A 13262-nucleotide genomic window follows, 5' to 3' on the forward strand; every position below is an offset into this window, starting at 1 on the left:
TACATTATATTTGAAAGCCAGATTTAGTTTTTTAAGAAAGAATAGTAACTTAGATCCCTTTTTTAAGTGACTTTAAATTAAAAATCACTATAATCTCCATACATAATAAGAAGCTCATATTACTTTGCTCACAAATATATAATTATTAGCAAAATGTGCATATAATATTTTTGGGTGCTTGTAAGTATTATAATAATATTTATCAAAAACAAAAGTTTCATATGAGTAACTATTACATGGTGTTTCCTTTCAGCAACAAACTGTATTATTCTTGATGTATTTTTGGTGAATGAAATTTTAATTTAAAATTTGCAGTTAACTGTGGTTGAAAAGAATATACTGACAAAATAGTTATAGTTTTTATTCACAGGATTCACTGTTTTTTTTTTGCACATTCTTATTACACATTCAGTGTGATCGATTGTATATAAGTAATATCTTTTTAAATTAAAGGGTTGCCATCATGCATTTAAGGGTTAAGTAAGAAAATGTATAGATCGATCATTTTTGACTTATTTAATATGTTGATAGGCACTAATCAACTAAATACTACATACTAACCAAACACTATTCGCTGTAAATAGATACCTACTATGTTATTGAGTTCTCAATCTGAGAGTATAAAGCTCAAATTACACAATCTGACTCTAACGCCGATCGTCTGCCCCCGATCTCGAAATGTTATTTTGGATCGTTTGCTAGAGTTGTGGCCAAAATGGAATACTCAGTCGACGATCGGTAACATTTGGGTCAGCGAATGTTGATGTATTCAGTAATCGTCGGCCCAACTATCACTGGTTGATTGTCTCGTGCTTGAAAATGGGAATTATTATATTTTAGCCACGACTCCAGGAAAAGTTAAAAAGGACAATTCACGAGCATGTACGATCTGGGCAGACGATCAGTTTGAGAGTTCGTCAGTGTGATTTGAACTTCAGTCTCGGCAATATCTGTTTTTATCTTATATCTGAAGGCTGTTATGCGTCAACTACATTGAGCTACTTTACGAGCTGTTTGTTGGCGAATTTAAAAGTGGGCGATTCAGCTACTGCGATTGTGATGATGACACACAAAACTTTCCATTCGCTGAGAAGCCAACAAGCTAACGACTATTTTGACAGAACGTAGTTTAATTTTTACCGGGAGGTCACTACTACGCTCTATTGCGCAGACGCAGTAGGCCCCACACGCTGGCGTGTAGCGTGTAAAGTTGGCTGGTATTCAACTTTTCTTGGTAGATTGTTTACAATCTGCTTGTTAGCTTGTTCGATGATGACACTGGGCGACTTTACAGACAGATTGTAAATTCGCCAACAAGCAGCTCGTAAAGTAGCTCAATATCATTGACGCATAAGACTGCTAAAGCGTCACGATCCTCAGACTCACTCAGAGATGACTAAAAATAAGACTTGTAATTCTAGAAACAGTGAGCAGATGAATGGCAGACGAGGCAAGTACGAGAATGACAAGATGTGAGTAATTTGTAAGGTGGGTCTTCACATGATAATAATGATGATGTACATAATGTTAATATTGTTTTACTAAATGAATAGGTAGGTAGACACATAAAACTAATCACAATCTATCGTTATTCTTCTATTTCTTTGCGAAAATATCTTCAATGAGGTCTTTGGTGATGAGACGATGTGGCCTGGCCGGATCCAGGGCTGGTCTCCTGTAGAGCCGATCGTTGAGTGCGTATAGCCTCTCGGAGAGATCGCATCTCACGTTGAACCACCAGTCGCAGACGAAGACGGCCTGCGAGAATTGGGTGCCGTTCGGGCACAGGAAGGTTGCCTGTCTGCCGTCTATGTCGCAGTAGTGCCAACCTGTAAATATGAAAACGTGAAGTAAATAATTATTGTGTTAAAACAATTAAAGATATCTAGGTGGTGGATATAAGCGACCAATGTGAAGCTTTTTGTTTTTCTGTCTATTCTCAGACACTAGGAAACTACTATTATAGTATTAGTGCTAACCATTCCTAGTAAATCGCATATTCGAAACAAAATGCTTATTTAAAATTGGAATTTACTATAATATCAGAGCTCGAATTGGAAAAGTTTACGAACCGGAGCGCTCGACAAATTTTCTGAAGATATTTTACATAGTCATCAAATCGTATGTGTATTTTATGAAAATAAGTGTGTCAGATTTTCTATTCTATGGCCTATCTAGCTCAGCCGGTCAACATATTTTTTCCACGAGACGGAGCGATAATTTTACAACTTTCACGAGCCGGAACGGCGCTCCGGTGCGTTCCGTTCCATTTCGAGCCCTGTATAATAACAATTGTCTGTGTTGCCATCTATTAATCCAGACACCTAATATTTTTTTAAAAAATCGTTAATTTATTGGATCGCTTCTACAATAGAGATAGTTTTATATTACAATGTTTTTATTAGGTCGTATTCTTATTTGTCCGGTACAAATCTTGCAATCGATTTTTAACTAACTTCCCGACTAGCTAGACATTTGAAACTTTTAGAATATATCAGAACACGACGCCAATGCATCGTTTTAATACTTTTAGCCATTTATAAGTACAATTAAATTCATTTTCAGTTAATTCTGTTTTGTATGAAAAGTTATTTCGGAAGAAATCCGTAATCCAATTCACTATTATTGGTTGCTAGGGTCCTAACAACTAAATTAATAATGTATACATGTGTTACTATGGAAATCAATAAGAGTGTCAAAATGACATTTCAGTATTATTTCTATCAAATACATTTTTTTTGATCGTTTAAGCTAGTCAAGTCAAGTTTATATGATTTAACAGAAAATTTAAAAACTTTGTATACAAAAAGTTCTTTTTATCTTGTAATTATTTTATTTGTAGGTACATGACAAATTTATGATAATTTAATTTCAAGGTCAACAATAAAATATTGATGCAATATAATGTACACACTATGTTGCTATGTTAAAAGCAAAAGGGTTAGTATCCACGACCTACACATTGGGAGACTATATGGATAAAATAATCACACAGTTTTGTGGGGTTTTTAAATACCTACCTATATGATACATTTTAGTATATTATATTATGTATATTGTATTCATCCATTGTTTAAATTAAAAATAACAACTTTATTTCATTCATTTTGAACACTTACTTGTATTAAAAATGTAATGTTACCCTTTTGCTTTTAGCTTACTCAATTGATGGTATAATAAGTCAGAATAATTTTTGTGAAATATTATTTGAAGGAAAATAATATAATAATATGATAATAATTATCGTCCATAATCGGCAGCGTGCGCGCCTGCTAATCGTAAGTTTTAATTTGTTTGCCGAGTAAGAAGTGACGGTATTCATCACAGATCAGCGAAATTCACTCTCCACCCTCCCGGAAATTTACTTGTAGGTACATCTAAACCAGGGATAGTTAACCTGGTCCCTACCGCCCACTAGTGAGCGTTCCAGCTTTCATGGTGGGCGGTAGGGGTTTAAAAAATAATATCTTGTGGAATCAGGCTATAGTGCTGTCAATCATATTATGACCAAAGAAAGAAACCGCCTGAATATTTCCGAAAGAGGAGACCTTCGTTTGTTCCTCATAAAAATTGAGCCAGATATCCAGTATTTAGTTTCGCAGCATCAGCCTCAGGGATCTCATTAATAATTTAATTAATTAAATGTAATTTCACCAGACTTCATTCTTCTATGTATGCAAAGTATAAATAAAAAGATGGATTTAACTACAGTAAGTTGTTTTATAAAAAAATATTCCGCCAAACAAATAAAGTATTTGGTAAGTAATAATTATTCTATGCTTTAACTTGCTGTAACTCATTTTGTAAAGTAAAGTTATTTCTCTACTTTATAAATCACCATTACTGTGGAACCGGTGGGCGGTTAGAAAACTTTACTACTAACAGAGATACAAAAGTGGGCGGTAGGTATGAAAAGGTTGACTACCCCTGATCTAAACAGTCTAAACCTTCTACTGTGTAGATTCAAATTTTCTAATAAGAATGAATAAGAGAAAGGGTTCAATATAACTCATAAAGCTTTAAAACTAATTATCTATGTTTCTCAAAGACATTTTATAGACAGTTATTCAATAACATACAGTAAAGCCAATTCAAAAATAATGTAAACATTAAGAACTGAGGGATTTGATTTAAATTAATGTTCGACTTTAAATTAATATATTAAATATGATATGTAATAAGTAATAACCCCTTTTTAGGTATACTGTTATTCGTGATCCTAGCTTCACAATATGATGAATGCAACTTGAGGATTAATATAATTAATATAGATATCGTATATAACTAAATTATCAGTGTTGAAGACAAATTGCTTCGATTAATAATGCCCGAAGATTGCCGAAGGGCGAAATCAGGGTCTTAAATAATGATTTATTTATTGAGGCCATCGAGGGTATTATTTACGAATACGGTTACCTCCAATGACGTTAAAGAAATCATTCGTTTATCGCGACGGTGCCTAAATATGTAAAAGAAGTTGATATGTATGTATAGATAATGATTTAATTAGCTACAAATTGATTAGCAAACATCTGAGGCAGTGACGTCCCTAGACAAAATGCCGCCACTAGGCAGCTCCAAAATGCCGCTCTATTTTTTATCATCCTTTCATAACTACAATATCAAAGAAATGTATTGTATGGATACATTAGGTACATACTTACAAAATAATACACCACTAAAACATACAAAATTAAATTTATAAATATTTTCCCCCCAAAATTGGGATTTTTTTGACATTGGTAATACAGTGACTTCTTACACATTGCGAACTCGACAAAAAAATATAGTCCTGTTAAACCTTTTATGTTAATTAATACATTTTGTTTCCAACCAGTGAGCTGATTTTTTAATGGAAAGATATTTTCGTTATTATTAAGTTTAGGTAGCTGTTTCTATATACCAAATGATTCTCCTCGATGTGCCGCCCTTCGAGTAACTGCCGCCCCCAAGCGACGCTCAATCTGCATACCCCCACGGGACGTCACTGATCTGAGGAGATATTCTACATTCACAGATGTTGCTACCATTTATTTATAGTTACAGACGTGACCACCAGGTGACATCATCAAAATAATAGATATATATTTAATTTGGAACATCTCAGAATTATAATTATATACTTATTAGAAAAATATTTTTGAAAAAAAATTGGAATACAGTGCGGTAATATAGCATACCGAGTATATAGAAAGTATTAAACGACATTATAATTAATTTGTGACAGATTGAAGGAAAAAAATAATGAAGTAGGTATATGGTGTCGGTTAGGAATCTAAAAATCGAAGTGAAATGTTGAAAATCAACAAAGTGGCGTTTAGATAAGATATTAAGGTGATATCCGAGAGATTTAGAGGAATTACAATAGGAACAGACTACTGCAACCTACTGTAACATAAGACAACATAATAAAAAAAATAGAAAGATTATGGATGAGGAAGAAACATCAGCTATGCGTCGCCGCTTGACAAATAAACGAGTGATGGCTTACTTGGAAAAGTCAGGAGATTCTACAAAAACTCTGTCAGGCTAATACATAAGCCCACAGAGAAATAATTGAGAATTTAAACACTAGAATAAAGACAATAAGATATAAAATACCTACACGCTAACGTATGACAGAGGAGGGACAGGGAAAAGACGTATGAGAATGTTGACAGGTGATACTACCATCTGCGCATCTATTCTATACGAAAGACGGCTATTGAGGGTGAGGCGGTTAATTGTTACAATACATTAATCGTATGAACTGACAAAAAGTGCTATCTTTTAACAGCAGCGAGATTGACAGCTTAGACGGCTAACTTATTGTTAAAATTATACTATCTCAATACATAAATATGATAAACTACCCTCGATAGCCGCCGATAACGGTGTAGAATAGATGCGAATAGATTATATATTATTATAATCGCCTATTTTGCAGTGCTCGCTTTTGTTCAAGTACCAATAAATGTCTACGAGTAGGTACCTAATACATAATTTCTCGTAAACACTTTCACTTGCAATACCTTCTTCTTCTCGAATGTTTAGACCTTTATTCACTTACAACTTACTGACGACCAGTTTTGCCTTCCGGTCCCCTTTCCAAAATGTCAGGTTGTACAAACCGTTGCAAATATTGTCCGCATAACAAAATGTAATGTTTCGTGTAATATGTCTAACAGTTGAGTGCCCATTCGTATATTTTTAATAAGTGCCTTACAAGACAAGTTAATTGAATACAATGTACAAATTAAATTGGACGAGTCGATTCGATTTATCGTTTAGAAAAAGTCTATTTGAGTTGCCTAGAGCAATGATATTAAAAACCAACAGAGCACTGTTTTTTGTAAATAGAGGAAAGGAGTGAGTTGATTTACATTATTGTTTTAAAATATATATACCTAATACTCATAAGCCTGCAGCCACACAACACACTATGAGAACTAGAGCTCCCTGATTGTTTCTAAAGGCCTTGGTGACAGATCTCACATTATTCATTGAAAAATGTGAGTTATAACACCACCAGTTAACTTTAAAGTGAATTTTGATACCCAACTTTTTTTCTTTATTTAGATTAATGCTTTGAGAATGACTAAATGATAAAATTGCAAAATGTGAGTTATGACTCTAGGGGACACATTTCTACTGTTTATTTACTATAATTTGTCCCATTTATTAGATAATATCGCCACAAAGACCCGATAAAACGAAACATACAATATTGTAACCATACCGAAAGTGGATTTCATATAAATAATAAGAATTTAAAATAAATATAAATAGCATTTAAACTACGAATTAGTCAAAAATCGTTTCAATAATTATAGATATATAGAGTAAACTTAATAAACTATTTGTTAATACTAAAAATTACGTTACGTTACGTTAATTAAGAATGTTAAAGTCAAAGGGGCTTAACCCACATAAATAAAATTATACAGGAAGCACAACAAACGTTTTTGTTATTATTTTCGATCAAAGTCAGAATATAAAAAATATAGGTACTTACATAATTTATTTTCCTAATGATATTAATAATTAATAAGGTTATTAAAGAAAACATAATAAAAATGATGATTAGGTCTTTTTTCCCCACTTCACTTTCTTCGTCATCAAAAATTATAATCTAAAATTTGAATCCTGGGTCTGGAAAATACACATACCTATTGTTTTTCAATTTGTGCTTGGAGTCAACGTCTGGACCTATTAGGTTGTGCAAGTAGATGACATTTATTTCTCGTAAAAATAAACATATTGTGTCATTACAGATCTTAACTATGTAGAGGCCCATAATAATATGATCTTATTAGGATCGGATAATATGGTCAAAAGAAAATAAAAATAAATTAGAAAAACAATTCGGCATTTTCAGCTTACATCCTTTCGATACAATAATATGTATTTAGTCGTGTACAATATTATTATCTATTAAAAACTTATTTTGAAATAACTGAGGATTAAATCCTGTTGATATTTTAAAGTTGATATGTAATAATAAGATCCTTTAATACTTTGGATGCTGAAAACGCACCTGGCGCGTAATGACCAGGAGGTCGATCGATGTAATTAACGTGCATTTTAAAGGTGGTAATTAAAAAATCATAATCTAATTCACATTTTAAAATGTTTTTTAAAATCAGGTTTATCTTTGACTTTAAATAAAACATATTTTTCTTTTAATGTTTTAAGATATGTATTTATTAGTTAAAACACTTTCTAATGTTTATTAATAAAACATGTCTCAAAGTGCCTCCGTTGGGCGGAGTATTCACTTAATAATAATATATATTCATAGGTTTTAGAGCAAGGTCATTATTTTTTCGTGAGAAATGATGTTCTACATAATTTCATGTTTACAACATCTTTAAAAGATCATTAGATATGAATTTATTTCAAATAAATCTTTTTTATAAAGATTACATAGTCCAGTTGATCTCTGTATATTTTAGAAACGATTAATATTAATTATAGGCGTCCAAGTGTCAATGATTCTGAGGCCAACAGATATTATTGATTTTCTAAAATCTTCCAGTGGCACGCTAATTATTTCTCATCAGGGTCAGAAAACTCAGGCGGAGCTCGACATGATTGCCGAGCGGCGTATAAAAACTGCAATTTATTCACATGAAATCCAAGAGTCATCAATAATATAATAATAATATAAAATAGTTGTAACTTATAGTTACTTACGACATAATGTACAGTGGCGTACTGTTGTCTAAACTATTTTATTTATGCATTCTTTACTGTTTTGAAATAGTGTTTTCATTAGTTCGTCAATGTTCTGGCGACACTAATTCGAAGAAATGACATATTGAGTTAGTTAGTACCAAAATGTTCCTTATTTCAAACTTTACCGTCAGGAAACCTTCTTAATAAATAAATAGTCTTTATTTTAAAGTCATCCTTTTTACGATTACTTAATAAACTCACATGATAGACCATTTCAAACATTTTAACAATTTCAAAGTCAAATTACTCAAAACTAGTATTCTCCAGTTAGTGTGTTCTGCCAGAACAAAGACGAGTTAGTTAATGCTTTTTTTTAATATTCATGTAAGCACGTATCACTTATGAGTTTTAAGCACACATGAAATTATTAAATAAACTATTTTTTGTTTAATGGTCAAAAGATTTATAGCATTCATTATTGAAAATTATTGACACGTTCTCGAAATAAATGGTTTAAAGTGATTTTTATCTACCGAGTGAGTATATTATGTTCCAACTTCGGCGCCTAAGAGTGATTTATCTTAGATTATTGTAATATTAAAAGAAAAAATTGTAATTTTTTCCCCCAACCATGCCCGATCCTAATAAGATCATATGGGCCTCCACAGAGTGGGGTTTGTATTAGCAGATTTTTTGTTTTTATGAGAAATGGATGTCAGCCGTTTGGTCAACCTATTAGGACCATACTCTGACTCATACACAAATTGAAAAACAATATGTTTACTTGCCAGACCCAGAATTCGACCCTGGGATCTACGACGCTATAGGCCGACGCTTAAGCCGTGCGGCCATTGTGGGTGTAAATTACGGTAAATTAAGATCATAAATTACCCTATTCATAAACATTTACATCGGTTTTTGTAAATTTGATCCTATCCTAAATAGATAAATGATTTTAAATATTTCAATAAAGGTTCATATTATTTTAAATCTACGTTAATGTTTTTAAATCATTGTTGTCCTATTCTGCTAACGTCTTGACAAGTGTTCACTTAAATATTGCGAACACAGAACAGATTAATAAAATAGAAATGCGAAAGCATGTCACCGCATTATAATATATACCACAACCTTGGCAGCAGTTTTTGTTTATGACTTAATATAGATAAGCCGACAAATCCAAACAATACAGAGCCATTTAAATGTATTCAACTATTAATACTATCGAATGCGCGTTGCGTTTATGTGACAGAAATGTAATGCATATTATAAAATACAGGCGTAAATATTCAAAATAACATATTCTTGTGAAATTTTTATGCTAAGAAAATGTATGTTATAAACAATCTTATTTTCTTCGTCAGCGTTTCTCACATAACCGATACTGCTGACGGCCTGTGAAACACGTATATTCAAATAATTAAATAATATTTTCGTGATAGATTCCTATGTCACAGATTTTGCTGACAATGCTCGGTTCTCCCAGGACTCGTTGATATGTGTATAAGTTTATCCCATTTTCCCACACTTGAGAATTGTACCTAATTACCCATTATTTTTGTTTTTACTAATTATCACATACATAATATGCTACGAGTATTGTATTTAATTTTGATTTTTCTAATGCGACGACGTCACAATTGAAATTTTTTGTCAAGTTAATGTTGAGATACCTACCCGTAAAATATTTATGGTTACAATTAAAAAACTTGACGCACGGTACTGACTTTATTAAAACATCGATCGCGTCCTTGGATTATAACGAGTGTTTTTAAATAAATTTAAAAGAATATCTCATAATTTAAAATCGTTAAAAGATCGATATATTATAGTTAAGTTTTTTTTTAAATTCACATGCTGACGTTATAGTTAACTACTACGCTTCGAAACCTGGCGACCTTTTTAAAATTTAAATTAATCAACATAAAAATTTCGATGCATCTGATTTTGGACAAATCCAGTTTTTTTTAAAGAGCGTTTAATTTATATGCAGGTAGCATCTTTTTGAGTGAATCAATTGCCCACTTTGTATGCTCTAATAGTATTGGGTAATTAAACGAATGATTTATTAGGAAAAAAACTGTTAAAAGACTTTTCTACGATAATAAGAACTATCATCGTGTGGTATCATATAATAATATTATAAACTTGTATGATATCAAATTAATATTATGCTTATTTGGTTTTAATTTATTTTCGAGGTTTTACCCAACTTTAAAACTAACACGTTATTGTCTATACTGAAGTTTAGAGCATAGACAGTGGCGAGTCGGAAATGACAGTTGTCTAGAGACTTTCAATTTATGTAGAGGTTACAAGGGCGCTTAGTTCTTTTCTAAAGTATCAAGTAAAAAGAGTCAAGTTAAACCTTTACACATAGTTCAATAATTATATCTCCATGCTATCTGCCGTGTAATAAATAGCCACTTATGTATTTGTACCATATAAACGATACAAATACCAACTCGTGTTTGCCTTCAACACTGCCTATATATCACATGTCACATACAAAAGCACCCGTCTGAATATAAAATAATAAGGGGGTAGTTGACTAAATAGATAACAACTACACCTCTTATATACGAGGGTGGGTCAATAAGTCCTTAGAAAAGCCGACAGGTGGCGCGACTAGTACTGTAAGCGGTTTGTTTTCATGCAGCGGCACTACCGATTCAGTATGCTGCGAAGTTTCAATCAGATTGGTCGGGTTGTTGTGTGTTTCTCGTACATTTAAAAAAAAAAATTTGCTTGTGGAAAATGGAAAAATGGAAAATGGAGAAAATTGAGTTTAGAGCTGTTATTAAACATTTTAATATAAAAGGGTTAACAGCAAAGGAAATAAAAAATGAGTTGGATTTAGTTCACGGCATATCTGCTCCTTCACTTGCAACTATTTATAACTGGTTAAATGAATTTAAACGTGGTCGTACATCAACAAAGGATGAACCATGCTCAGGACGTCCTGTAGAGGTGACTACACCAGAAATGATCAATAAAATCCACGATATGGTGTTAAGTGACCGAAGATTAAAGTTGAGTGAGATAATTGAGGTTACAGGGATCTCAAAAGGTAGCGTCATTTCTATTTTACATGACAAATTGGGCATGAAAAATATTTCTGCAAGATGGGTGCCGCGTTTGCTCACAGTCGACAATAAACGCAATAGGGTGGTGGCCTCTAAAGCCCTGTTGTCGCTCATGCAACGCAATCCGGATGAATTTTTTCGTCGCTTTGTGACTGTAGATGAAACATAGATACACCACTATACTCCCGAGACGAAAGAACAGTCAAAGCAGTGGATTGCAAAGGCAAACCATGTCCAAAGAAGGCGAAAACCGTAAAATCAGCTGGTAAGGTTATGGCTACTGTATTTTGGGATGCACGTGAAATTATTTTCGTTGACTATTTGGAAAAAGGAAAAACAATAACAGGGGATTATTATGCATCTTTACTGGACCAGCTAAAAAACAAAATTGAAGAAAAACGGCCTCATTTAAACAGGAAAAAAATCCTCTTTCATCAGGACAATGCCCGTGTTCACACATGTTTACGATCAATGGCTAAAATTGAAGAATTGAAGTTCGAATTGGTCGACCACCCACCGTATTCGCCAGATTTAGCCCCCAGTGACTTTTTCCTTTTCCCAAACTTAAAAAAATGGCTAAGTGGACAACGTTTTTTTTCAAATGAAGAAGTCATCGATCGGACAAATGCTTATTTTGAGGACCTTCCGAAAACTTATTTTTCTGACGGTTTAAAAAAAATTGAGAAACGTCTAACCAAGTGTATTGAGCTCCAAGGAGATTATGTTGAGAAATAAAAAAAAAATACAAAAATAAAAACTGTTTTAATGCTTTTTTCTAAGGAATTATTGACCCACCCTCGTATTATCAGCTCTACAATATATGAAGTAGTAAATATAAAAATAAGATAAACATAATGATACTCGGGAGAGGGATGATCGAACTGTTTGAATAATAATATTATGTACTACAGTTACATCCTTAGGTCAAGTTCCGCCATATCGCCCACTTTTATTTTTAGCTTAAGATTATCTGAAAATTTGTTAGGTATTTACTTAGGTACTTACATATTTTATTATTTATTTTCGGCTGGCTATCTTAAAACGACAAATACGTACATATACTAAACATATTTAAATTGATCTACTGAAATCTAGGAAAATTACAAATTACAAATTCAAGACGTTCACAACATGACATAAAAAAACAAAGAAATAGAAGCAATATTAGTATAAGAGTAAATACAACAATTATGAAGTACCTGCGCCAAGTAGGATAAGTAGAACCTATTTTAAGAGTTTATAAAACAACGTCCACCTAAACTCATCTTACGTATGTGGAATATATCAATATCCGTAGCGATTTTGTTGAACAGAGTTATTGCCAACCCAATTGGAATGACCAATGGTAGGATAGTTATGCACCTTGGGATAATTAATAAAAAGCTGATGATTTCTAATATTGGTTATCAGGGACACACGAATCAATACTTTCAATAATGACAGAGAACTGTGATACAGCGAACTGCATATTATTTAAAATTTAAAATTTATTCAAATTTATTTGTTTATTTAACATATAATGATCAATTTACGTGTAACCATATACTTATATGTATTATATTATTATGTTCCTACATTAACATTTCTAAAACATAAAATGGCGTTTATATAGGTTTTTGATTATAAATGAATGACTCAAGTTAAAAATGTAAAAGCTAACTTTAGTTAGATTTTCAAAATGTCATTTTAGAAATCAGTTTAATGGTGTAATAACCAGGATATTGTTTTAAGTGCGATTGTGAAAGTGTTTGAAGTGATTTTAACAAAACTAATGGTTGTTTTTAGTAAGTATATACCTACATAATCGAGATAAAAATGAAATAGATATTACGTTACATTATAATATACCAACATTATTATATTGCCTAGAGACAAAAGAAGAGTACCCAGTAAAAAGTCACTATGATTTACGTGCTTGGAATTTTATTGTAGATATATCTTTGGCTGCTGTGTTATTGATAGGGTCATACAAGATCGTTTTTTTTTTTTTTTTAAATAATTATTAATTAATTTTAATTA

The 13262-nt window shown here is 32.2% G+C and overlaps 1 protein-coding gene across 1 annotated transcript in view; it reads right to left on the reverse strand.

Annotated features, from left to right (window-relative positions):
• Positions 1-284: 284 nt before the first annotated feature.
• The window catches only part of LOC147073204 (uncharacterized), a 109477-nt gene continuing 96499 nt past the window's right edge, over positions 285-13262 (reverse strand). The window contains exon 4 of the mRNA XM_085945533.1: positions 285-1829. Within this exon, the coding sequence (XP_085801659.1) occupies positions 1597-1829 (233 nt within the window). The 3' untranslated portion in view covers positions 285-1596. The remainder of the gene's footprint in view (positions 1830-13262) is intronic.

This window comes from Rhyacophila brunnea, unplaced genomic scaffold, assembly GCF_057557595.1.
Source record: "Rhyacophila brunnea isolate RB1 unplaced genomic scaffold, BYU_Rbru_1.0 scaffold_18, whole genome shotgun sequence".
NCBI classification, from domain to species: domain Eukaryota; kingdom Metazoa; phylum Arthropoda; class Insecta; order Trichoptera; family Rhyacophilidae; genus Rhyacophila; species Rhyacophila brunnea.